Source organism: Apteryx rowi, unplaced genomic scaffold (genome assembly GCF_003343035.1).
Source record: "Apteryx rowi isolate R43461 unplaced genomic scaffold, aptRow1 scaffold_114, whole genome shotgun sequence".
In the NCBI taxonomy this organism is placed as follows: Eukaryota; Metazoa; Chordata; class Aves; order Apterygiformes; family Apterygidae; genus Apteryx; species Apteryx rowi.
Window position 1 is genome coordinate 340397 of NW_020447353.1, and position 26532 is coordinate 366928.

Here is a 26532-nt window from a genome sequence, read left to right on the forward strand (position 1 = left end):
GCTGGTGGACACCAAGTTAAGCATGAGGCAGCAATGTGCCCTTGTGGCCAAGAAGGCCAATGGTATCCTGGGGTGCATCAGGAAGAGTGTTGCCAGCAGGTCGAGGGAGGTGAWYCTCCCCCTCTACTCAGCCCTGGKGAGGCCMCRTCTGGARTACTGYGTCCAGTTCTGGGCTCCTCAGTACAAGAGGGATGTGGCACTACTGGAGAGAGTCCAGCGGAGGGCTACAAAGATATTTAGGGGACTGGAACATATCTCTTATGAGGAAAGGCTGAAAGAGATGGGACTCTTCAGCCTGGGAAAAAGAAGACTGTGAGGGTTATCTTATCAATGTGTATAAAGTATCTGAAGGGAGGGTGTCAAGAGGATGGGGCCAGATTCTTTTCAGTGGTGCTGAAATATTTGCAGGACAAGAGGTGATGGGTACAAACTGAAAAACAAGAAGTTCTGTCTGAACATGAGGAAAAAATTCTTCACTGTGAGGGTGACTGAGCACTGGCACAGGTTGCTCAGAGTGGTTGTGGAGTCTCCTTCCTTGGGGATATTCAAAAGCCATCTGGACATGATCCTGGGCAATGTGCTCTAGACGACCCTGCTTGAGCAGGGGGGTTGGACTGGATGATCTCCTGAGGTCCCTTCCAACCTCAACCATTCTGTGATTCTGTGATTCTGTGATTCTGTGAATGCTTATTTTCTTACACTCTTTTAAACAACAGTTTCAGTAATTTTGTATTTATTTGTCTTGAGTGATGAAAGTATCTGAAGAACACTTGATTCAGTTAAGCAAGGAATCGATAAGGGGAAGAGATGACAGGGCAATCACTGACAACTTTCCTGTGCACTTCAATACTTTGGAAGCCACTTGTCATGTTCAGCAAATACTCCCAAGTAGTCCCATTAAGACTTCCTGCATGTGTAAAATTAAAGATAGCAGGAGCTGGTGTGGGTTTGCATTATTTGATGGATACTCTATATAAATGATTTCTTTGTATTTAACTGTGGCTGTTGACCAGCAGAGATAGTTGCACTGTGTTGAAATAGAATTTTTCTTTTAGTTACAGCATTCTGCAGTGAGTCATCTCCTCCTTTAATAACAACAGGGGATACAACAAAATCCTCCCACCAAGTCTTAAGCAGCAGTACTGAAGAAACTACAAATAACTACGAAAGGCAGAAGCAGAAAGTAGACAAGGGGGCACAAACAATGATCAGCAAACACTTGCCACCTGTATCTGAACAACTGGATACAAAACAAAATATAAAACGTGCCCAAATTTCCATCACCTCTTCATCCTCTTCACCTTTCTCCTCTTCTTCCTCCTCCGCATCTACTCATAACTCCTTCATCCTACAGACCTCTCAATGCTCCATGACCAAAACATCAAAACAGCCTCCCATAGTTTTCCTGCCCAAGCTGGTGTATGATGTTATTACCTCTACTGACAGCAGTGGGCTTCCAAAGTCATCTTCACTCTTGCCTTATCATTCTGTGATGTGGGCAAGTTCTTTCCGTCCTCTTATGAGTAAAATGATGACCTGCACGGAGCAGTCTCTATACTACCGCCAATGGACGGTTCCCAAGCCAATCCATATGGACTACAATAACAGAAATGAGGGCAGACTGGACACCTTTCACCCAAGGAGGCTGCTGCTGAGTGGGCCACCACAGGTGTGTAATAAGAACAAGGTACTCTCATTGATTTATTTTATTTAATTTTATCATCATCTCAGTAAGATTAGATTAATGATATTATTCAGACTTACTTGAAGTTTTTTTATTGGAGAATAAGTTGCGTATATTTTATTTCCTAATTCTCTTCTAATAAATAATCTTCCTTTCTTTACTGTTAAGATGAGTTCAAGGACAATGAAATTGTAGCAATGTTCTTTCTCTGTCAGTCTCTCTGTGTTAGATCAATGTTTTAAAATATAGTAGGCTCAGAAGATAATTTCATGTACCATTTCAATTTGTTAAAGGTGAATAAGCATTTACATTTTAAATAAGGATTAAAGATCTGCAAAAAGAACATTTTCTTATGATCAATCTGAAGACAGTTGGCAGTTTGTAATTAAGGCATTTCGTCTATTTCCTCCATGTGGCAGACAGAAATAGAAGCTGTTGTGAATAACACATACAAGAGGCCTGATCTGCATTTGCAGTGCCATATTCACAAGATAAGGAGCTGATTGAAGAGTTTTTAAATTATCCTGAAATGATACATAGAAATGGATATATAGCAATTATGTCTGAGCAAGGTATCTCCTAGTTCAATGCACGTTACACGCTAAAGGTCTGATGTTTTGCTGAAGTATCAAGCAGTGAGCTAGGTAGAGGAGAGATACCATGCCTATAGAGAGCATATACATAGCATATGAAACTCAGAAGTGAGAGGGGACAAATCCAAACCAAGACGAAGACTCATGTTTCCAGTTATTGTAACATCAACCCAAAGAATTCATCTAAACATGGTCACTATTTAAGTTGCCCCATGATCCCCTCTTCTATGCTCATCCATTGCAAAAGGAAACTACATTTTGTTATTAAATGATTTTATTCCTTTGTATACTCAAATTATGGTGCAATAGAGTAAGAACAGCACAAATTGGCTTTTCGTGTTGTGACTACTTGCAAATGTTGCAATCCATAAAGGATTCTGAAAAATACTTTGATGAGCAGTTCTTCACTACTGTCCCTGTCCATTCCTTTCATCTAAATTGTCCATATTTGCTGAAGATTAAGGTATTACATGAACAAGAAAATGCATGTCATATTGAGCTGTGGGGCAGAAACAAATACATTCTGGAACAGACATATTGTATATTTCTATCTCTAAGAAAAACACAGGCTGAGACAATTTTTGATAGAATTTTATATACATATCAAGAAATCCAAAGATACTATTCCCAAAGCTACTCTAAATATCAAAATTAGCCCATAAGTAAATATGGTAAATATGGTAATTAATTTTATTGTAAAGTATTTGTTTTCGGGTCCTAAATGCATATCTGTGGTTCTCAGAAGAGCCATTCAGAGACATCTTGAGAGCATACTCTACACCTGTAAGCAGGATTTGGTGTTTAACACACATGGTACTTGCCATTTACCTAGTTGTAATTAGACAGACAGCTTATTTATTCATTGGCTCCCTTCCAGAGTGTGACATTCACCACTTTTCAATATCAAGTGAAACCCTTCTTTGAAATATTGAATAGGACTCCTTTTGGCCCTTGGTATGGCAGTGAATTTTACCCTCAATTTCACTTCCTTTATTTGAAACTCCATCCTTTCTCCAGCTCTCTCCAAAATGCAGGTTATTTCCTTGTCTTGTATTGGGTCACACAGTTGGATCAATTCCTAAAAGATACCCTTCACATGTTTATTCATTTTATATTCCCCTGTTCTTTCTGATGAATATACCTGTTTCACACAAAACAGATTTTTGGATTAAATTAGGAATAACATGCCTTCTCCCTAAGTGTCCCAATTTAAGGGTATGTGTTCATTTCAATATGTGGGAAAAAATAGTAGTTTTGCTTCCTTTAGCATTTTGACCTGACAAAGTATTAAAAACTGCTGTAAAAGAAAAAAAAAGAGCTATAAAAATATGTTGGTTGTTTATTGGGTTAAGGTTTGTCAATATAATGTCTGTTCTAGGTAAAGGTCTCTTATAGGAATAGGTAAAATAAAACATAGACAAAATAGAATTCCCCTTCTCACTTTCGTAATAAATCATTTTCCTTCCAGAAATAGGTTTTTGCTCACATGTTTGTTTGATAATATCTACATTGTACCTGGAATTGTGCTGCATACTGCATGAAGAGATATAAGCAGAAGATTGTGGCATTTTCTCAATAGAAGTCAATTATTAGACAGTACCAATTTGAATGTGAATAACATGTCAGCCAGAGTATCAGACAGTGAGAGTATTGTCTTTCTCAAAAATTAGGAAGTACTTTTTTTTTTTTTTAATCAGGCAGTACTATACTAAACTTCAAATTAGGAAGCAATTTATTGGTTAAAATGAAAAATATGAAATCAACATTGGAGGAAAATAAGCATGCTTGTGAATCAAAATTATAATTTTCACTGTCTATGTAATTGGTAATAAAGTATGTGCACCCTTCTCTCACAGAGACATTTTACCCTCTAGACTGGTCAAAATGTTTTGCCATAAGGCTGCTTTTCATCAATCCATACACTCCAGTGCAAGTGACTCTCATCCTGTTATATGCCTCTCAACACTAACTGAACATACTAATAAAAGCATTGGGTTAAGAAATTAAGCAATGGTCTGAGTGTATCCTTTGGAATGAAAGGACAAAGTAGACTTTCCATTACATAATTCCAGTATTTTCTTTTCCTTTTTTATAGTTTCATATAGAAAGGAAGTTTGGTATATTGAACCCCTTCTGAATGTTTAGAGTTCCTTCATTATATCCAGATAAGTCCTGAGAAAGAGGATCTTCAGGTTTTGATTCCTCTAAAAACTTAACTGCATTTCAGTAAAGGCACTGGACAGTTAGTTTAACTGATCTGCGTGGTATCATTGTGGTACTTCATTCAGTTCCCCGAAAAGTTCCTCACCTCACTTTGGATTCCATACCTACAGCACCCAAAGAAACTTGCAAAAGATTTRCTATCTTAATACATCCTCTTCCACCATTACTATAAAACAATTTTACAGGTGTTCTGGAAAAAATCTCTCTTGTTTTCTATAAAATAAGCCATTAAACTTGATGCATTTGTCAGTGGACAAGTATGTACATTAAAAGACAATACATTTATTATTTTTAAAGGAGGCTTTGGGAGATGCAGCTGAATAGGTATAAAGAAGACCAATATATTTATGTCTAAGTTAGCCCACATTATCTATGTTAAGACATTGGTTAGTGAGTATGAATAAACATGCACCACCATAAACAAAGTAGTATCACTTCTATGGACAGAAATATAGTCTCTAGTGCACCCAAGAAAATGCTCACCAGGATGCTTAAATTGACTGAAATATATTTTTCTTGGAAAAGAAACATTTATCTTAAAACTGCAAATCAGAGTTTTGTGCTATTGGTTTTTAACTGGGTATTAGCCCCTAGAACTAGCATTTTCCATAAGCGTGGAAGCTGCTCATGGTGTGAAGGTAGCTAACTGCTCAGTCCTATGGCATAGGAATTCTTTCACACTTCTTTCTAAGGAAGAAAACTGCTGCCCATATTATTTGGATTTCCTCTGCTTCTATTAAAATCTTATGACAATGGGCTTATTTACCATGTTGCTTATGTAAGAAAATAATATCAGGGAAATATTTAATATATCTATTGTTAGCTGTCTTTTAGCAGAACATAGGAAGTGGAAACAAGGAGAAGAGCCAGCACCATTTGACCAGCTGTCTGTGGACCATCAGCATATTTTCAATGAATCACCACTGGTTTGCAGACCACAATTTGAAAACCACTCCTGTGGTATGTTAAGAACTATCTCACCTGGAAATTAAAATAGAAAAGCCTTATGCAATTCCCCCTTTTGCCATATTTATCCAAATGTAAAGACTGAAAGCAGATGGTACTTTTTAGCAACATATAAGAATAATAAAAGACTTGTTGTGGTCCTGATGTCCAGTGTCTGGAATAAGTTAAAAAAGGAAACTCATTACTGTTAGACCTGCTACAACAGCACTTTTAGATATCACTTCTACAAATAAGCATGGAGGCATGTACATAATTTCTCTGACTGGAATATCTCTCCCTGATTCTTAGACAGACAAACAATTTGTTTTCAGTTTATCATAGATATCTATGGAAAGTACAATTCAACGGTCAAACTCTTCGGATAACTTTCACTCATGCGGGTACTGTGTGTCTTTGTCAAAGACCTTCAGACCACTTGAATTCTCTGCAGGAAAAATCTGAATGCATATTCCTTCTTCTTGCTCACATACAGCTACATTCTTTGTGAATGAAGAGCTATAGGGTAAATATAGTCTTAGTTTTTGATTGGCCAAATCATGCACTGCACCAACGATGAAAATAGAAATCAAACTGGTAAATCTTTGCAAGCCCCACATTCCTCGGTTTTCAAATGCAATCCACAAGACTGAGATTTTGCTCTCTTCTAGGATTTTCTTTTTCTGAGACTAATTGCATCAGACTTCTTTCTTCCAACTTCAGATAGACAGAAGCAAATTAGAGTAATACTTCCATATCACAAACTTTTTAAGAATGTCTGGACCCCATGTGCCAGATCTATTAAGGCACTGGGTACTACCATACATTTGAGGAACCTCTTTCTGGGAAGAAGTAGAGCTGTCTGTAGTAACAGCACCTCTCATGTACTTTTTTTTCAGGAATTGCAAGAATTCAACACAGTTCCAGGTTCCATCACTCTTTTAATTTGTTTGCAGAAGGATATTGCAGGATATTGAGAAAAATACCCTGCTCAGAGTCCTTTCTTACCAGTCCGTGTCATTATTAATAAATTATATCATGGTTATGCCCAGAGTCACTAATTAGAATCAACACTACATTGTTCTAGGCCTTTCTAAAGACATGCAGTTACAGTCCAGTCATGTATCCAGTTTAAAATTTCTTTGCAAATCTTCTATTTTGTTGCAGTTGGGAGATGGACGATGGGCAAATATGGGGTTTTACGCTTCAAAATTGTGCGTATCCTGCTTGCATGATCTCTTTGCTTCTGCCTAACAATGTCCAAACAAACTGACTCAAAAGAGGTGTGGTAGCAGTTAGGACAAGGACGCTCTGCAGAGATGTGGAAGCTCTGATTATTGACTTCTACTCAGTACTTTCAAACAAGTGAAGATACTCTCTGCAGTTCCATTTAGTCTAGAGATGTTACACACAGAAAACTATTATGAAAGTTAAAGGTGCGCTTACTTATTTGGGCATGTTACAAAATCATTTTTTCAAATTTTTTCCTTTCTGGAGTAAAAATTGTTTAGTAAATGAGAAGTCCTTCTTCTTTTTGAAAATGTTGTTCTCAAAATGAACTGAGAAAGATGTTCTAAAAGACCTGGAAATAAGAGGCTCTTTTTTCAACTTGTCTGTCTGTATTTCAGCAATTCATTCCTTCAGCAGAAAATGCAGGCAAATGTGCAAGTCAATGGAGTCAAAATATGAATATTGTCCTGTGTTCAGCGTGATCATTCTATTTGCAGAGAAACATTCTGAAAATGTGGAGACGTTCCTGCCAATTCCCACCAGAATTTTGTATACAGTGTTGCTAATATCTAACAGTTCATAAAGCTCATAGTACTCTGTTGGACACTTTTTTATGTGACAGATAATGAAGTTGGATAAGATATGATGCGTGAAATATCAAAAGTACATATGTTTTAGTTTAATGGTTAGGAACTATTATCCATCATCCCGTGGTTTTCAACATTTTCCATTTGATTTATGAGTGTCCAGTGGAGGTGTTTGAGTCAACAGACAAGTCATACCTTTCATGGACCACTTGGTAGTAGCCCACTGACCACCCAGATATACTATTGAAAACCATTGATAAAGACCAGTCTCCCAAGGGAAAGAAAAATATTCTTGATTTTGATAGAAGTTTTAAAAGGATACCAGAAAGAAAACCATAAAGAAAAACAGATTGTCTGTTGATGATTCTAAATATATATTTTAAACAGTTTAGGAATTACAGTGTTTCAGATAGATACCTGATATCAAGGGAACAGGATGAGTACTCTTGACAAATTCTCTCTAATTTGTTTGGAACTGTTAATCTGTCAGGCCATACAATGTTTAACAAATAGATGATCAGAGGCACTTTAAAAGAATATGTTCATAAGGGCATATAAAAGTAATCCCAGACTTGAGAGACAACATGGAAATTACATTCTTATAGAACAAAGTGTGATCAAGTTTGCCTTAAATGTGGGAAGGTATAACATTTTTGTTTAGCTTACCAATAAATGGATCTATGGAATTGCAAAGTAGCCATTTGAGCCAACTTTAGGACCTTGTTCCAAAGTCAGCAGAAAGATTTTCATCAGTCTTAATGGGTTTTACATCAGACCCTACACTGGGAGTCAAGAACATCTCATCTGTAGGCAGACTATGGCCCATGCTATAATTTCCTCTATGCACAGTCACTTTTTTTCTGTGTAATTCCTGGATAGCATAGTGTGTGCTAACACATGATCTACCATGTATATCTGAAAGGCTTATTTGACTCTGAACAGGGAAAATGGTCTCCTTTTTCACCCTTGGTAAGCAACTTTCAAATGCAATCATCTGATTTAAGAATGACAGATACTGAACTTTGACAAAAACAAATGTTTACCTACTCTTGCTTCAGCTTCAAAGCCTCCCCTTCAAAGCACAAAACTGTTGAGTCTTTAAACATGTCATTTATGCTTAGGAATATACAAATATAGGAATATACATGCACTGAATATTAATGTACAGCTTTGATCTATATTTCTATAAAGTTATATTACATTAGTTATTGCAGTTCCAGTTTCCAAATATGTGGAAAAGTAACATGTTGAGAAAAGAAAGCTTACTTTTTTATTTTCTAATTTATATATTTACAGATAGGGAAAACAGGTGCCTACCTGCAATTTCTCAGTATTTTGTCCAGAATGCTGATTAGACTGACAGAAGTGGATGTTTATGATGAGGAAGAGATCAACATTAGTAAGTTCTTGATATAAAAATATTTGCTTCTGGAGACTGTAGAAGATTGCTATGTTAATTTGAACAATAGTTTGCCTATATATTCTGTGCTTTTCACCTTTGACTGCAACTAATTTACTTTACTGAAATATTTTTAGAAAAGTTTAGTGTCATCTTTAACTGACACTTGAGAATATTTTATTATTTTACTCGTCATTTAGAGTTTAGTCTTCCTCTCAGTCAAAAAAACCACATACTTCTTTTTCTTGGAAAGTCATCATCAGCATTTATGCATATTGTGTTATTCAGCCATTATTTTTGAGTTTAGAATTGGAATAAATTTTTGTGGTAAACCGTATAAAAAAATCAGTGAAATTTTGACTGATTTAGACTATGAGGAGCAGTTTCATCATATAATCCAAGTACCCAAGATCACATAAACAGGAAAATTATTCCTGCTCTCTAATAGTTGGTTTTAATCTAAACCTCTTTTATTTACAGTGTATTACTTACTCCCCTTTGTTTCCAGATGTATTGCTGAGGCTCAGCCTGAGTAATTAAGGGCTGATTTACATTAAAAAAAAAAAAGTCCAGAGCAATATTTTATGGGATATATGTAATTCAGCACTGGGTCATGGTCCTGGGCAACCTGCTCCAGGCAGACCTGATTGACAAGGGGGTTGGACCAGATGATCTCCAGGGCTGTGGAGAGTCCCAGGTGGATGCTACCTGCATGCTATCTGGCTCAGTCATCTTCTGGCTGGAAGCTGTTTAGCTATTTCACTGTGGTGCTGTGCCTCAGCTGCTGTCTATGAGGACTTTTTTAGGCAGTAGCCAGGAGTCTTCCTCCACACTGAGCTGTTCTTGAGAAAGAGGCAACAGTTCCCCAAGGTTTATCACAAAACCTGTGGTAAAGGTGACCAGTCTGTGAGTGGAGAGGTTTGTGTAAGCAATCATCTGTGTGCTTTGGRCAGAATTTTAGGGATAACTCACATTCAGGGCATGAGGATGAGTAGAAGGAATCAGTGACCTTGTCACTGATGTAGCTTGATTTGGAGAGGATATCTCTGTATTGCCTTCAGCCTCTTGGTAGGACTTACTTGTTTGTGCCCAATCTCCTGCTGCCTGAGTGGCTTTGGTATCAGCTATAACTTAATCTCTGTCACTTAGGTGTATGTGTGTGGAAGGATTCCTAATGCCTGGATGCAGATAGATCAGCCTTACCAGGACTGTGACACTGTTTGCATCATCATTCTACCAGCTGCTCAAGGCAGATTCTGGAGGTCCTAATTTTTTAGCAAAGGTTTAAAAGTCAGAATTGCATTGAGGTATGGGGTACATTTGTTCAAAGGTGCATTTCTTTATCCATAATAATATTGCTGCCTCAGAATTATAGAATAAAAAATGATGCAAAGCAATAGGCATGGGAAAACTATGTATAACAATGTGGACAGATTTTTAAATTGTAATTCCATGAATTTTTGTTTTTCAATAATATCATAGACATAAAAGAAGAATCTGATCAATACTACCATCAGCCTGGAGATGTGTGGCCAGATTTGGAAACACTTAAGAAGATTCCTTTTGACTACACTATCCATGATCCGAAATACGAAGATGCAAGTCTGATTTGTACAAAACTTCAGACTATAAACAGTGAAGGTTAGAATTCGAAATATCTGGAGTGATACACATATATGTATTTATTTATTTGTTTTTAATATGAGAATCCCATTGACTTGAAGGATCAGAGTGCAACTATCAGAATTACACTTGACTAAGGCATATTAAGAAAGGATTTGAAGTTTGCTAGATGACACATCAGAGTATGAGCCTTACAATTGTTTTATGGACTACTAAATAATTTGTCTTTCATTAAAAAGCTGTGATTTGACAAAAATGTGTGTATTTGAATGTTTTTATGTCGTGGCATTGTCCTGTTTTGTAGCAATGAAATGACTTAAGTGGGTAAGGGTATTTTTGTACCTAAAATTGTTTTTAGGTTTGGATTATAAGGGTGAGGTTCATCTGCACAGATTTGGATTTCAGCAGTATCAAGGTGTGATTTAGGCCTCTTGACTCCCTTAACAGTTCTTAATGAGAAATAAGCACTTCTAAAGCATAATTTATCTCTTTCTACAGTAGATGTTTAAAATAGTTCAGGTTAACTGCAGACTAGATGTGTCTGTTTCTTTCTGTGGAATATAAAAGGCATCTAGCTTATAGGCAGATTGATAAGTGAAGGTGTCTACAGTGAAATAGATCTCTGAATATGTTCCTATACATAAGCCAGCTGGACATACGCAAGTCCATGGGACTGAATAGGATGTATCCAAGCATGTTGAGGGAGCTGGCCAACATCATTGTGAGGTTGCAGTCTTTAAAATGTGATGGCAATTGGAGGAGGTTCCTGATGGCTGTAAAAAGGCAAATATCATGCCCCTTTTCAAGAGGACAAGAAGGAGGATCGATGAAGCTACAGCCTAGTCAGCCTACCCTCAGTCCCCAGAATAATTATGGAAAATATCCTCCTGTAAAACATGTCCAGGCACATGAAGGACAAGAAAGTGATTGGGAACAGCTAGCTTGGATCTATCACAGRCAAATCGTGTTCAATCAACTGGATTGCCTTTTATGATGAGGTGACTGGCACTATGGACAAAGGAAGAGCAGTGGTTTTACCTTGATTTCTGCAAGACTTTTGACCCAGTCTTTTATAATGTCCTTATAGCTTAAAATGGAGGCATATGGTTTAGACAGGTGGATTATAAGATGGGTGGGAAATCAGCTGGACCACAGAACTCAAAGTGTGATAATAAGCTGTACAAGATTCAACTGACAGCTGTTTAATCATGACACTCCTCAGGGGCTGATAGTGGGGCAAATGCTGTTTTAGACTGTCATTATTGAGAGAACAGTTGATCCACTGGAAGGTAGCACTGACATTCAGAGCCTTGACAGGCTGGAGAAATGGGCTGATGGGTTTCTCATGAAGTTCAACAAAGTCAAATGAAAAGTCCTGCACTTGGGTTGGAATAACCTTTTGCAGCTTACAGGCTGGGGCCAACCATTTAGAAAGCAGCTTTGAGGAAGATGACCTGCTGATTTTGGTGGACAATCTGAACATGACTGATCAGTTCTCCCTTGGGCTAATGGCTTACTGGACTGAGTAAAAGTGTAGCCAGCAGCTGAAGAGAAGTGATTATTCTTCTATACTTGGCACTTGCAAGAGCACATCTGGAGTACTGTGTCAAGTTTGGGTTTTGCAGTGCAAGACAGACATTGACATATGGGAGTGAGTCCAGTGGAGGGCCACCAAGATGGATAGAGGCCTGAAGCGCACGATGCTTGTAGAAAAGCAGAGAGAATTAGGTTTGTTCAGCCTGGAGAAAACTAGGGGGGGAGACATCTGATTGCACAGTGTAATGACAAGAGGCAACAGACACAGGTTGCAAAATGGGAAATTACAATTAGATAGTAGGAAAGATATTTCCAGAATAAGAGTGGTCAAACCCTGGAGCAGGTTATTCAGAGAGGCTGTGAAAACTTCATCCTTGGTGATTTTTGAAACTTGATAGGACAAGGCCATGAAAAACCTGATCTAATGCTGAAGTTGGCCTTGCTTTTGAGTGCAGCATTGACCAGATGACATACAAAAGTCCTTTCCAACTGAAATTATTCAGTTCTGATGTAAAGGCTACATGGCATCTATGAGAATGAGTTAGCAGTCTCAGGTCACTTCTGCATAGGTGGGTGTCCTCATCAGAGGTTGCCATTAAACCTCATCTTCTTTCAGTCTGCTGCAAAGGAGAGACTTTTTTTTTTTTTTTTTTTAATGTGGATTTCTACAGCTGTTAAATCAGCTGTTGTTCGTGACAGATTTCTGTGTTCTTGATTTTTTTTGAGCTGGAAATGTAATTCAATTTTTAATGTGGATTTCTGCTAAATAACAGCAACACTAGACTTGCCAAGTTCATTTCACATAATCTACAGTGACATCCATCACAGGATAGCAAATGTCTTGCATGGCAAAATACAGTCGGATTTAAGCCTGTGAGCTGGGGCTGAAGACTCTTTTTTATGTTTTATTGCCTTTGCAAGCATTCAACCAGTAACAGCAGCAGCGACAGTGACAGTTATACTAATCTGGCTTTGCTTACACCTCAGCTTTATCTGAAATCCCTACAGAATTATCATAACTGTGGACTTACAGATGTTTCTTTGTATTCTCCTTTGCTGTACAAAGCAATTTATAAAACATACTATGCTCAGAATGAATTCATAGTTTGTTTTGCAAGTATTTAATCCTGCCACTGTTCCTAGAAGTTTATTACAGTGACAGAAATGGTTCATCACAAGGGAATATATTCTACTCTTGAATATATTTTACATTTATGTTGCTTCTTTTTTAATAGACAGATCAATGAGCAGGAGACAGGAGGATATGTATACACGACGTCAAACAACTAGGATGAGGTTATCCAAGTATGCAGCGTATAACACCTATCATCATTGTGAACAGTGTCATCTGTATATGGGTTTCAATCCCAGGTACCAGGTAAAGTCTTCCAAATCATTACTTTTCAGGTCAGAAACCTAAGCACACACAACCCAAACCCAGTTTGTGTACACTCACACTATCTGAATTGGTTTACAAGTTGTATGTATGTAATCTACAGTTCCACAAAGAGCTGATTTACAGATTTTGATACTTTTTGAGATTTGCCTTCCATTATTAGACCACAGATTTGAGGACTTCAGAGGACTGTTTCTTGCCTCACTTACTTACAGTAACTTATTCAGTGCTGTAATCACCATTCTACATGTATACTACCAGTGAAAACTGATTTCCCAATAAGCTTTTCTCACTGGGACTTGCTAACATTTTGATCTGAGTAATTGCAAGAGTTGCTAATTCTGATAATGGAGCAGTGCAGCATAGGGAGTTCTATATATAGTGTATAGATTGGTACTATTCAGAGTAATCCTGCGCTTTCCTGCCTTAATAGGAATGTGAGGAAGATGCATTAGTAAGGCAAATACTGTGGCTTTTATGTGTGAAATAGTATTTCTAAAAGCAGAGTGGTCTACAAGTCTTGGTACCATCAGCAAGACAAAACTGTACTAATTGTTTCAAAAGAAAGAACAAATTTTTTTTTTCTTTAATATGTTCTAGCCCGGGGGGGCTCACTTAACACTTAGTGAACTGTGAGGTAAAATATACTGCAATACAGTGAGTGATTGTTTTAGTAATGTTATGAATGTGTTTGAACTACGCTGAGACCTTTCAGGAAGTAAGTTTGACTATAACCACTGGAATTACTTTTTTTTTTTTTTTTCTGTCTTCAGCTTTATGAGTCCACTCTTCATGCATTTGCCTTTTCCTATTCCATGCTGGGAGAAGAGATTCAGCTGCATTTTATCATTCCAAAGTCAAAAGAACATCATTTTGTCTTTAGCCAACCAGGAAGACAGTTGGAAAGCATGAGGCTACCACTAGTCACAGATAAGGTGGATGGATAATTATATTTTCTGTCATACATGGGAGAGACACAAGACCTGTTTTAAAATTTATTAAAGTTTACACCTCTGATCCTGCTGTCAGGACATCATGAGGCACTAAGTTTGTATTTTCTCACAGAAAGGGAGACATCAAGCAAAACCATCAAGCCGCCAATAATGTTTCTTTTGCTCATTATCCAGAATGGACAATTTATACATTCTTATCTGGGGTAAAACTTCTTTGGATATGGGTTTAAGATTCTAAAGTGAGAATGATTTCAGCAATGAGCCTCAGAGATATGGTTGTGCTTATCAAATAGTTTGATAGTTTGTGATAGTTTACTAAGAGGAAGCAATTTTTCACTGTAGAGGAAGGTGCCAGAGTATCCCATCTTATTCTGCACAAATGTTCAAATGCTTTCATATAAAAATAAGGCTTTCACAGAAACTTTGTCATGGATTTAAGACTGTCTGAAGAATCACATGGCACTTGTAGAAAACAGTTTGTAAGATCATTCGTCCAAGCAGGCTATGCAATCTCTGATGTTGGCCTTTACAGTGACTCCTAATATCCATGACCAAGCTGTGCCTGGTTCAGGTTACACTGCCTGAATTATTGGAGAAATCAGTGGAACAGTAGCAAGCAGTGGCAGTTCTATCCTGGAGAAAATAAGCTTACGAAAAACAAGTACTGTCAATACAACCCTCCAGTTTTATGTCCAGCTCAAGCCTGAAATGGGAGAACCTAGATAGCAACACAGCTGCAACTGTGCCATGTGACGATGGAACCTCCTGCTCATCCTCACCCAATAAACTTGTGCTCAGCTACATAATTGGAGCTGTGCCCCAGGTCCTTGTGGATTCTTTTCCTGCTTCTGCTACTGTCCTGCTATGAGGCTTTGCCAAATCCATTTTTTCTTCCTTTGCTTTGCTGTCTGTAAAAAACCAAATGTTTATCTACTATAAAAAGGTGCTTGCAATATTGCTGCAAGTTTGAAAGGTGCTATGAGATATAAACATAGAATATAAAGCTCTTATAAAATATTTTTCTCCATGCACACTAAGTTACCCTTCAAAGGACTCCACTGGAATCAAAACCACCATGTTTTTCTTTGGCAGTTTTAAATCTGCTTAACTGTGAGAGCCTTAGAGAAATTCTGTAGAGCAGCACATCTCCATCCTGGATCCTTAAAGGCCTTACTAGGAACCAGGCTGACAGCACTTGCCCAGACTGGAACAGTCCTGAACATGTGTAGAAACAGGGTTCTGAGGAGCAACTAGGAGGCACCTAGTGAGTTTAAATGCATTCAATGCATGGTCTTACTTCATATAGACCTAAATCCTTTACAAGATCTAGCCTTGAGGTGCATGTGTACTTGGCAGGTCAGAGTTAGCAGTCCTATCCAGTCCACTACATTCTTACCAGTCAATTAAGCTTAGTGACAGAACTTGCTTTTTTACAAGTCTTATAAAAGTTACTTTTTTTTCCTATTAAGCTGATTTAAAATGATGAAGTTTCTCCAGTGTCAGGGAATCTGATTTCTGCTGAAGGACTTTGTCTGCTTTGTTTAAACATCATGCAGCTTAATATGAAAACTCACATTTTTGTTTCTTTATTTACAGAGTGAAGATTACATAAAAAGTCCTACTTTTACTCCCACTACTGGGCGTCATGAACACGGGCTTTTCAATTTATATCATGCAATGGACGGGGCCAGTCATTTGCATGTTTTAGTTGTCAAGGAATATGAAATGGCCATATATAAGAAGTACTGGCCCAACCATATCATGCTTGTTCTCCCAAGCATTTTCAACAGTGCAGGAGTAGGTAAGTGTAACAAAAAGTTCTTTACAAATGTAGACACACAACTTGGGCCCTTGAGGTGTTATTCATCAGTGAGAGGTAGATGTACACTTTGTAGCTAGCATACCTGATCTGGTGATTTGGACTTCCTTTGAAAAGTCAGAGAGTCACAGTCTAAAATGCAATTACTTAATCCAGAAGCAGTCATCTAAAACAAACTAGATGAATCGCACCCTAGAAATACTTACTCTCCTCTATTGACTATAAAGGAAATGGAGGGTGATTAACTCAGACAGAGTTACGTACTCTTTTTCCTTGTGGAAATAGTTATGTAGTATTTTCAGAATATCTATACTTCAGAAACGGCAATTTTTTCCTTTTAACAAAGATGAGATGATGACTATGCTGTGAACCTTAAATATGCCATAATACATCAAAATCACATCATAGCCATGAAGTTATTGGTGCTTAGTACTATGGCCCATTAATCACCATGATGAATGGAAGGACTCTTTCTCCCAGACACAGTGTGTAGACATGGGTCTTCCACAGGTCACGTGTCACAGCTGCTAACTTTATGGGGATATCTCAGGTGCCTCAAATGGCACTAGATACTTCTGTTTAGTCAACTGAGTTATGCTCAGGCTTTTTGCTAGAGGAGGGACCTACAGCATCTCATGGAAATGGAACATCTGCATTTGTGAGGCTGGAAGCTCACTAATGCAGTCTCAAATGTGTGTGTGGGTGAATAGAGATGGGAAGAGATTAATGGGTATAGGCAGTGATGCACTGATTAAGTGCATCTCTTGCGTAGTTTCTGGTAATATGATCTCTGTGAAATATTCAGCACCCTGCTTTCACTGATGGAACAGTTTGTAGACAGCAGTAGTGCCAAACATTCAGTGTAGACGAACAGGGGAAATTGATCCCATGCTATTTGGTTGGTCAATCAACATCTGTACATGTTTGCACTGAGAGATGCCAGTAGGGGCAAATATTTGTCAATTTAAAAAAATCAGTCACTAAACTCTTAAGACACTATAAATCTTTACCACAGAAGTCAAGCTTCGTTTTGCATGTTTCCCAGTGGGGTCCTCTAAGTCACTTGTTTGGCAATTGACAGAATAAATTGGCTCTGGGCAGTGTTACGGTATTAATAAAATCTTCAGAGTCATGAGCTCCTGAATATTCCCTTCAAAAGGCTTCCAAGTTAGAAACAAATAATTTCTGCCCCCACTTTTCATCTTACGGTTTATGTTCTTGGTTTCAGGTGCTGCACACTTCCTGATAAAAGAGTTGTCTTACCATAACTTGGAGCTAGAACGAAATCGGCAGGAGGAGCTGGGGATTAAACCCCAGGATATTTGGCCCTTTATTGTCATTTCAGATGACTCCTGTGTTATGTGGAATGCGGTAGAAGTTGATTGTTCAGGAGACATGAAGAGGTAAAACAGTGCAATTGAGGAACATATGCTTTTTCAGCTGATCTCTTTTAAGCTTTCACTGCATATCAGTTTTGAAATGCCATGTTTGAAATACTACAACTTTTACCCTGTACAAGCAGAGAATAGTATTTGCCTAATGAGATAAATAGTTTCTTTAGATATCTGCCTTTGCATAACATAGTTTAGTACCTGCTGTTCATTCCTGTCCCCTTAGGATTTAAGTGCCTTACAGCCTTTGCTGTACAGCTTGACTCTGGTTATGTAGACAATCCCTGATATACTGGGCAAACACTGGCACTCACATGTACATTTTTAACAGGATTTTTCAAAGGAAGCTAAAAGACATATCTTAGCAGACTGGGCTGCTAACTTCCTCCGGCTCTTTTGTCACTTCTGGTCTGTATGCCTCCTTTATTAGGTCTCCAAACCCCCAAACAAGTGTTATTTTCATTACCTTATTACATTATTTATACTAGATATTTTTATGCATTCCCAGAACAGTGCTGAGCTCAGCAATGTTGCTATGAAGGATTTATAGTAAACCTTCAAAGACAGCTAAGCTCAATGAAAACTTTTAAATTTATGGAGTTTTAAGGTGGGTTGGGAGGGTGTTATACTTTGCACTCAAGTTATGACACAAAGTCAGCAACTGCCCCTGAGGCATTTGGAATATTACCCAACTAACTTTAAAAGTTGACAAACCTGAGTGACTGTCTTGAAAGATCCAGACTGAGTTTTGAATCTGTCATTTCAGTCCCCACTATATGAATGCCAGTCGATTTTTGGTTTTGATTAGAATGAGAGGTGAGAAGTTGCAGTAGAGTAGAATGGCACTGACGTTACCTTACTGATATTCATGACTACTTTGGACTGTTGAGAACTCCTGTTCAGTTGAGTAGATTCTGATTATTCCCTATATACTTTAAATTTAAAATATTTTCCTAATTATTATAGTGATTATACATGGACTGAAAGGAATGTTTCTTTGAAGCAAATTCTGCAACATATTGAAGCAACTCCCAATGTCACTCACTATGCCTTAATTGGTATGAGGAAATGGGCCAGTAAAACAAACAGTGCAGAGATCAAGGAACCATTCTCCTGTTGCCACGTGCATGATTTCGTCATGCTGAATGTTGATCTGACACAGAACGTTCAGTACAATCAGAACAGGTGAGTGAATCACTAGCATCTTCCTATAGAAATAATGGACCAAAAAAAGTTAGGTTTACAGCAGGTCTTGTTGGATTTTTCAGGAGGTTGTTAATGTGATGCAGACAGATTTTGTTTTTTTACTGATGACTCAAATTCTTCCCTAATCGCCAGCAGCTGAAAGAAGACATTGATCTCCATACTTCCAAATAAATCAGTCATATTTGAATTGCAGGGTAGACACACTCTGCAACATGCCCTGAAGTCCTGGTCCACCAACTGTCTAGACTAATAGACCAAATGGCCTTTGCGTAAACACTGTGCTTTCCTTTCTGCACACTAACCTGGACTTCCTTCCAAATGAAACCAGGGTGCATGGGTGAATGGTGCATAACCAAGTCTTGTTCTGATATGGAACTGAGCTATAGCTGGGTTTCCACCTGAGGAGCAGAACACTGGGGCATACTGCTTGTGTGCTTCTCAACATGGACAAAACCAATCAGAAGAAAGGAATAAGTGAACCCTGTTAACATTGATGATCTTTTCTCACATTCAACTGTCTTGGAATTCCCAATTTTTCATTTATTGTGCCACATAGGATATTTCAGATTATAATATTACCACGCACCGGATCACCGCAGTTACCAAGACTGTATTCACTAGGTACATCATTTCACAGAAGTTCACAGACCTATGTGAAATAAACTGTGGTTTTGGTCCCATTTCTGAGGGACAAGCAATTACTGCAACAGAATGAGGTAGATGTCACTAGAGGTGGGATTCAGTTGTCTAAAGCCAGCCAGGTAGTGACACTTTAAACATCTTAGGATATGCAGTACATCCACCTGGGACTGACAGGTATGATCTAAAGGAGATCTAAAGGAGACCCATGTTTTTCTGTCTATCGTAGGGGATACCCTAGGACATCTAAAATGGCCCTACACACCTAGACTTAGAAAATTGAATCCCACTGTACTTTTCAGAAGAACTCTCCTGTCTCAGGAAGATGTCCTTTAAAGTCTGAGTTTGCTTATAGTTGTGAGGAAGCACTTCTGCTTTCATTATCCTGTGTATAAACAGATGACCTAAATCTCTATAGCAACCAGTCTGACACTTTTAGAGAGCATTTTAAACTTGCTCCCATACATCTTGTACAGAACTGTGCTCCCAGGCTGTCTAACTGTATTATCTCGTGAAGCATTATGAGGGACTAATGAAGAGAATGACAGTGTAATAAAGCAAAGTGATATGAGTACAGTCAGTGATGCTAAAATGTCAAGAATGCCAGACCACACCACCCATTTCCTGTCCATGGGTTTAAATCATCAGCGGCTCACCATAATCCTGCAGGTGGGTTGCTCTTGAGCTTGGAAGTATTATACGACATTCCAAGCTTTAGCTGGTAAGGGAAAAAGTACATTTAAAAAAAACACAGAGAAACTGACAGTCAGGGATGAGAAAAATCCATGTAAATAATACTGAGACCAAGGACGAAGTTTTCAAAACAGATAATTACATTTCAGGTATCTCATTGATGTCCATTGCTGCAGTAATTGGTAAACTCTCTAAAGTACAAACCCTGGATCTTAACCCCATGGTTCTACAGTATCATCCAATTCACTATGTAATATCTACATTCAAAATGGAGAATTGAATCTGAATTTACCAAAGGCCAGAGTGTTTGAATGTAGCCAGCTTTACAAGTTTAAGTTTTGTTCTGTTCCATCTTATTTTTAAAATGAGTCAAGTTTAGCTCAGGCATGTTTTGCCTCATTCTGCTGTGTTTATTCCTATGTCTCAGCAATTCTGTTGTAATAAGAAATGATTCTTTGTCTTCAAAAAGTTTTGTCTCTGATGTAATCTGAAATTATTTCTGTAGAGAAATATTGAAAAGGTTCCTGGAGATTTGTATTCTAAGAGAAAAGTGAGTAGTCAGAGACTTCTGTGCATTTGACAGATCAAATGTAGGGCCTCATACATTTCCTTCTAAGTCAAAGGAATTAATTTCCTTGACCTTATTTGGGGAAGCCAGATGACTAGCTATGTGGTGGCAGCTGGTTGGCGGGCAGTATATTTTGACACCTGACCATCCCTCTGTCCTTTCTCTGGTGCTGATCAAAGATTCTGAGTGTTTGTATTTGTCAGTGTATAATAAGAAACATTGCTCTGAATTGCTATGATTTTATTCTTCCAGATTTACATGTGATGATGTTGACTTCAACTTGCGTGTCCACAGTGCTGGCCTTCTCATCTGTCGGTTCAATCACTTCAGTGTCATGAAAAAGCAAATTGCAGTAGGAGGACAGAGATCCTTCCACGTTAAGTCTAAGGTGGGAAATGAGAATTCTGCTTCACTGTTAAATTTCTGTTTGCCTCTTTGAACTCTGTAACACGGAGAGCTGAGGTATTATGGTGCATCTCCAGTTGCCAGTAACGGGGTACATCTGCCATGTTTTTTTTTTTTTCCTGAAATCTACAATATTCTTGGTATAAAGATTCATTTAACTTTAATAATTTTCCTGTAAAATTTTTAAAACCATATAATGGTTTTTTTTTGCAAGCTGGGTAACCATTCACTATGAGCTTTTATCTATAGCTAGTGAATTGATCATCTTTATGCCATTTCATATTCAGGAGAACTTTGTGTTCAAAGCAGAAACCCCAAACACTCTATAAATACCAATATAATTCCATGAACATCTGAAACTTTTTTGATAGTAGATATTTGGCTGAGTAATTTTGCTTTTTATACAGATCTTGGATTTGTAGTATAGAGACATATTTTGTACAAACCAAAATTCAGATAATTAGGACTTGATGGATCAGGATTGATCTGTACCACAAATATTTTTTCCTCATAGGTATCTGACACTCCAGTTTCAATCTCACCTGCTCAGTACATTTGCGCTCCTGACAGCAAGCATACCTTCTTGGCAGCACCTGCTCAATTGCTCCTTGAAAAATACCTCCAGTATCACAGCCATCGATTCTTCCCTCTCTCACTGAAGAATTATAGCCATCCAGTGCTATCTGTGGACTGTTACCTTAACTTAGGACCACAGGTACTGAACAAAATAATCTTCAAGCAGCTCCAGGAAACACATAGCCTACATTTTGGATGAGTTTTCTGATGCATTCCTTCACAATAGTTACATAGCCTTCAAAAAAGCAAATATTAGATCACTATAATGTTGAAATCAATTTCCAAGTCCCATACAGATATTGATTATTAGAGGCTACAAATAAAGTACACAGAGAATGATACCACAGTTGTCATAAATACTAATATAATCTGGGAGTGGTATTAGATTCTGAATTAACAATGCATTAGAAGAACACATTTTTCTTTAAGAAGTGTTTCCTTAGTCTGTTATAATTTGGCCCTTTCTAGAGCAAATTTCTTCCACAAATTGTTTTACAAATACTAGCTAGTCCTTAGAAAGCACTTTACAATACAAATGTCTTAATTTGCTTTTGGCTAATAAACTGAAGCAGAGAAGCTGAGATTAGAATTTAAGAGCTCTTGGCTCTCACTAATCCTTTCAGATCTAAACCCAGGGTCATATTTAAATTCAAGTGCAGGCTGGATAGAAGTGTGACACTAAGGGGGTGGTGTTTGAGAAAGAGGAATTTTTTTCCCCTTCTCACCAAAATTGAATATTAAATGAAATTCAAACTCATTGGATTTATTGATTAACTTAACTTCTTTACCAAAACAGTTGTGTAATGGCCTTCCCATCTCTGCTGTTCCCAGAATATTTTGAACTATATCTTTTAATTTCCTTTCTATCTGAGCTCTTATAGGCCTAAGTTCCCATCATGATTAGATAAACAAACTCTGTGGAGGGGGCATCATTCTGTTACTCTCTTCATCCATTGCATCCTTTCAGCTCTAATCCATTCAGAACATGAAATGAGTTCAATTCAGTTCTTTAATTGTTACCTGAGTTGGAATATGGTAAAACAGGATTGGAGGAATATGCATCCTGGACCAGAATCTCAACTGCTGTGAGTCAGCCTTGCTCTATTGAATCATGATGACTTATGCTAGCTGGGGCCTCAACTCTGTAGTACAATGGCACTTTGGAAACAAAGCCTTGTGTGGAAGTGGAAGACTGCTTAATCTGAGACTTACTTATAAACCCTTAAAAGAGTGCTATAAATATTCCTGGTTCCTAGCGGGTTTGAGGAGTAGCCACAGGAACAAAGTAAGTAGACTACAGGAAACCCCACACAATCATGCATATGCACAACTACTGACTTGAGTAATCCTACTGTGATGTAAATGAAATTAGAGATTTTTAAAAGGTTCTTCTTATGTAAGACTTCACAGTTACTTTGTTTACTCATGTGTATATAAACTCTTGTGCTAGGCATGTCACAGAGTTATGGCTGTAGGGAGCTATTGTTATTGCAGATTTCAAACCTTATCGTATCTAAACTTGATAACAGTAATGAATAATGATGACTAATAAATAGTTATGAACACTGGTCTTCTAATTAGTAGAGGGATATTTAGAAAGGAACAGTAAAGATCACAACAGCTGGAGCTGCAAAGCTGAATTTGRATCAGGTGCAAATACTGAGAGCTTGATGTGAAGCCCCAGCTAGTAACTTTGTATAGAAGCCTGAAGATAATTAATTTTTTTTTCCTTWACCAACCAGATTGCAGTTTGCTACGTGAGTTCCCGGCCTCACTCTCTGAACATCAGTTCCTCTGGTTTGACATTCAGTGGTCTCCTGCTGTACCTCTGTGACTCCTTCGTTGTAGCTAGCTTTTTGAAGAAGTTTCATTTTCTTAAAGGTGAGCTACAGTTTTATTACACGGAATTGACTTGATCTGTGGCAGCCAGCAACCTGAGGAAAGGACTTTTTTGCTTTTTATGTGTGTATAAATAAATAAATAAATAAATGTGTGTGCGTGTGTGTGTGTGTATTTGTATTTGTTTTTGTATGTTCCACACTCCTTTGATGTTGGCTTATGCTGGGTCTGCCCTGTTGTAAATTGCTATATAATAGTGCTCTAAGTTCTGCAGATTTCCAAGTGGCTAGGCAACGTTGAGTCATTATGCCTGGTGTATACGCCTAACTCCTTACCTTATGTTTGCAAACTGGTATTTAGCTTTATGCATGAAGCATTGCCCGTTGTGTTCTTGCAGGTAATGTTTTCTAATTTTCAAAGAAAATGCATGATGGACAACATCCCATCAAAATCTTTTTACTATCTCTGGAAATAAAAACTCAATATTTATTCCCAATAACTAGTTTCTCCAGGTAGTCCTGAGGTAGGGTGGATGGGCAGCCCTGGAAACTGCTTCTGCATAGCAGGCGGTTGCATTGAAAGCTTCTTTCAAATTGTTCTCCCCTTATCCTGGTCCTGTGCTACTCTAAGGATTTGTTTTAGTCACAGCTATAAATGTCACTGGGGTAGGTACATCTTTGCACATGCCTTATTCAAACAGGCAGAATTGTTATAAACTGCTATTTTCTTTGTTGAAGTTAATATAGTTTCATGCAGGTATGTGTAGCAAAGTGCAAATTAGGATTTGAAGTGATTTTACCTGCACATGCTAGTGGAGCCACTAGGGTGCCAAGGTCTATTCTCATTCTGGAGCAATTTACATTTTTTAGCCAGCCTATGGCTTCTCAGACAAGGCTATCAGAGTAATTGCAAATGAAAGCAGTGCTTTTGTGCTGCATTTTTTCCTCAAAGTGATCAGAGGCCATCAGTTTTATTTTGCATAAACGAGCAGATTTTTATAGTGTGTAACACAAAGTGTTTTCAGGATTTGTCCTTCTCCCTTTGTAGTCTACTTGACCTTCTAACCAGCCAGCTGAGCATTAAACAAGCACAATGTGACCATCTCTCTTGTTTCTTTTTATTATATTCTGAGCTCTTTCTGTCTTGGGCATTTCCTCCTACCTCACCATCTCTCTTTCAGAGTATTGAATGATGGCAAGTTAATTATTTCACCAAATTAAGCACTTTTTTCACAAGCCAGGAAATCATGCAGGCAAGTTAAAATGTTATCAACATGCCATTCACATGAAACAGTTACATGTTTCAGATATTGCTTATTAAAACATGATATTACTTACTTCACCGTTCTGGACTCAACTGCGTCCGTGTTCATACAGATGTGATTCTTCTTTGGTAGCACATTAGCTTACCAATCACAAAAGTGCTTAAGTATGTGACTGGTTTTAAGGACATGTTTAGACCATTTCTGGTCAGCAAAGCACATAGAGCTCTATCAGCCGTCCTGGTGATTGGCTTGTAGTTTGAGTGCTTTGTTGAGTGAAGGTTTAATTCAACTATGTGATGATCAGTATGGTTATAACTGTAATGGAGGTAGGGCTTTATCTTGTTTTCTGTTAAGACCCATCACGACCTCCTTAGATCTACCAAACAGATTTACCTTTCCTTACTCCACAAGTTGGGGAATGTGTTGTTAATCTTGCTTACTAAATAAATACTAGATACCTGAGGTTATGCAAGAAGACCCTGGTAAATAAGGAGTTGGATATAGCTCTCCTAAGTCACATGTGAGTGTCTTAATTTTCTCTCAAGCATAGCTGTAACTCCTGTTTTGATCTGGTGGAAGTTCTACAAGCTAAGGGCTGGGGGGATCTGGTCGATTTGGAGAACAAAGGTGATACTCACACAGGTTTCTTTTTTACTGTTTGCTTAGGTGCCACCCTGTGTGTTATTTGTCAAGATCGCAATTCTCTTCGCCAGACTGTTGTCCGGCTAGAGCTGGAAGATGAATGGCAGTTCCGACTGAGGGATGAATTCCAGACTGCCAATGCCAAAGAGGACAGACCACTTTTCTTCCTGACTGGACGACATATTTAACAGAAAGCAGACACATTTCCTGAGAAACTAGAAAAGAGGAGTGTCACAAGAATCTAATTGTCACCAGCTCAAAAAATGACCTTTGAGAGGTTCTGCTTTCTGAACAGAAACAGGACAGCTTTCCATGGTTTATTAGAATGATATTTAATCAGTCAGTTTTTGCTTATATTTCCAAACACTGGAAGTGACTTTTCTATTTAATTGTCTGAAGGAAGTAATTCCTGATTCCTGGGAGAGAGGCAGAAACTTACTGGAAATTATTTTGGATCAGAAGAGAGGTCAATGAACACATTTCTCTTGTGAAAACAAAGAGCACACACAAGTTCATAAGTAGAAGTTTTAGAAAAATTTTTGTATATTCCAGAAATAGTAAATGTAAAYTTAGGAGCAGATTTTGTTTTATACAAGTCTTATTTATCTAACAGTTGGCACAAGGTGACAGAAATTATTACAGTCTAGCAGTATACTGCTACTGATTGATCCAGTTAGGCTTTTTATATGAAGATATGTAAAGTATATTTCTTATATGGTGAGAACTGAGTTGGAACCTTAAGTTTTGGAACAGGTGCCACACTGCATAATTTTACCATACAGGAATCTTGGGAGGGAAGTTTATTTATATGTCTGGTTTCCTTAGCATAAGGAAGAAAGTCAAGAAAGTAGACATAAAAGTGAGATCTGAACATTTAAACCTGAAAAAGAAAATTTCTGGGACAAATTAAGAAACTAAATGGTGAGACTGACCTTCAAGTGACCTATTACATCTAATACACTGGTGTTTTTGGGTGCTGATTAAATAGTTGCACTGGCTGCAAACCTCAACCTGGGCCCATGCAGTCGAGACAGCAGATGAGATGGTTCTGAAGCCCTCCCAAAATATGCCTTCTGGGGCTGTTTTCTTGCCAAGGTGCTTCAATAAAGCAAGAAGTTGAGACTACAACTCTGAGGAATATAGGTAGAAATCTAAAAACATGTTCTAGAAATGCACCAGGCAGCACAGTATTTTGTACAGTGAGCTGTTAAATGTAGAGTTTGTCCCTGTTTAGGTTTATGGAATTATTCTCTGAGTTGCAAACTTCATGTTTGTCTTTATAGAATCAGTGTTACTTTCAGCCAGAGATGGCCACTCTACCCAG

At 37.9% G+C, this 26532-nt stretch overlaps 1 protein-coding gene across 1 annotated transcript in view; it reads left to right on the forward strand.

Annotated features, from left to right (window-relative positions):
* Positions 1-25396, forward strand: part of GREB1 (growth regulating estrogen receptor binding 1) — a 116390-nt gene extending 90994 nt beyond the window's left edge. Inside the window, exons 22-33 of the mRNA XM_026079172.1 lie at positions 1056-1687; positions 8556-8658; positions 10141-10299; positions 13053-13195; positions 13987-14148; positions 15763-15967; positions 17214-17388; positions 18343-18561; positions 20735-20870; positions 21402-21602; positions 23206-23344; positions 25233-25396. Of these exons, the coding sequence (XP_025934957.1) occupies positions 1056-1687; positions 8556-8658; positions 10141-10299; positions 13053-13195; positions 13987-14148; positions 15763-15967; positions 17214-17388; positions 18343-18561; positions 20735-20870; positions 21402-21602; positions 23206-23344; positions 25233-25396 (2438 nt within the window). The remainder of the gene's footprint in view (positions 1-1055; positions 1688-8555; positions 8659-10140; positions 10300-13052; positions 13196-13986; positions 14149-15762; positions 15968-17213; positions 17389-18342; positions 18562-20734; positions 20871-21401; positions 21603-23205; positions 23345-25232) is intronic.
* The last annotated feature ends 1136 nt before the right edge of the window (positions 25397-26532 follow it).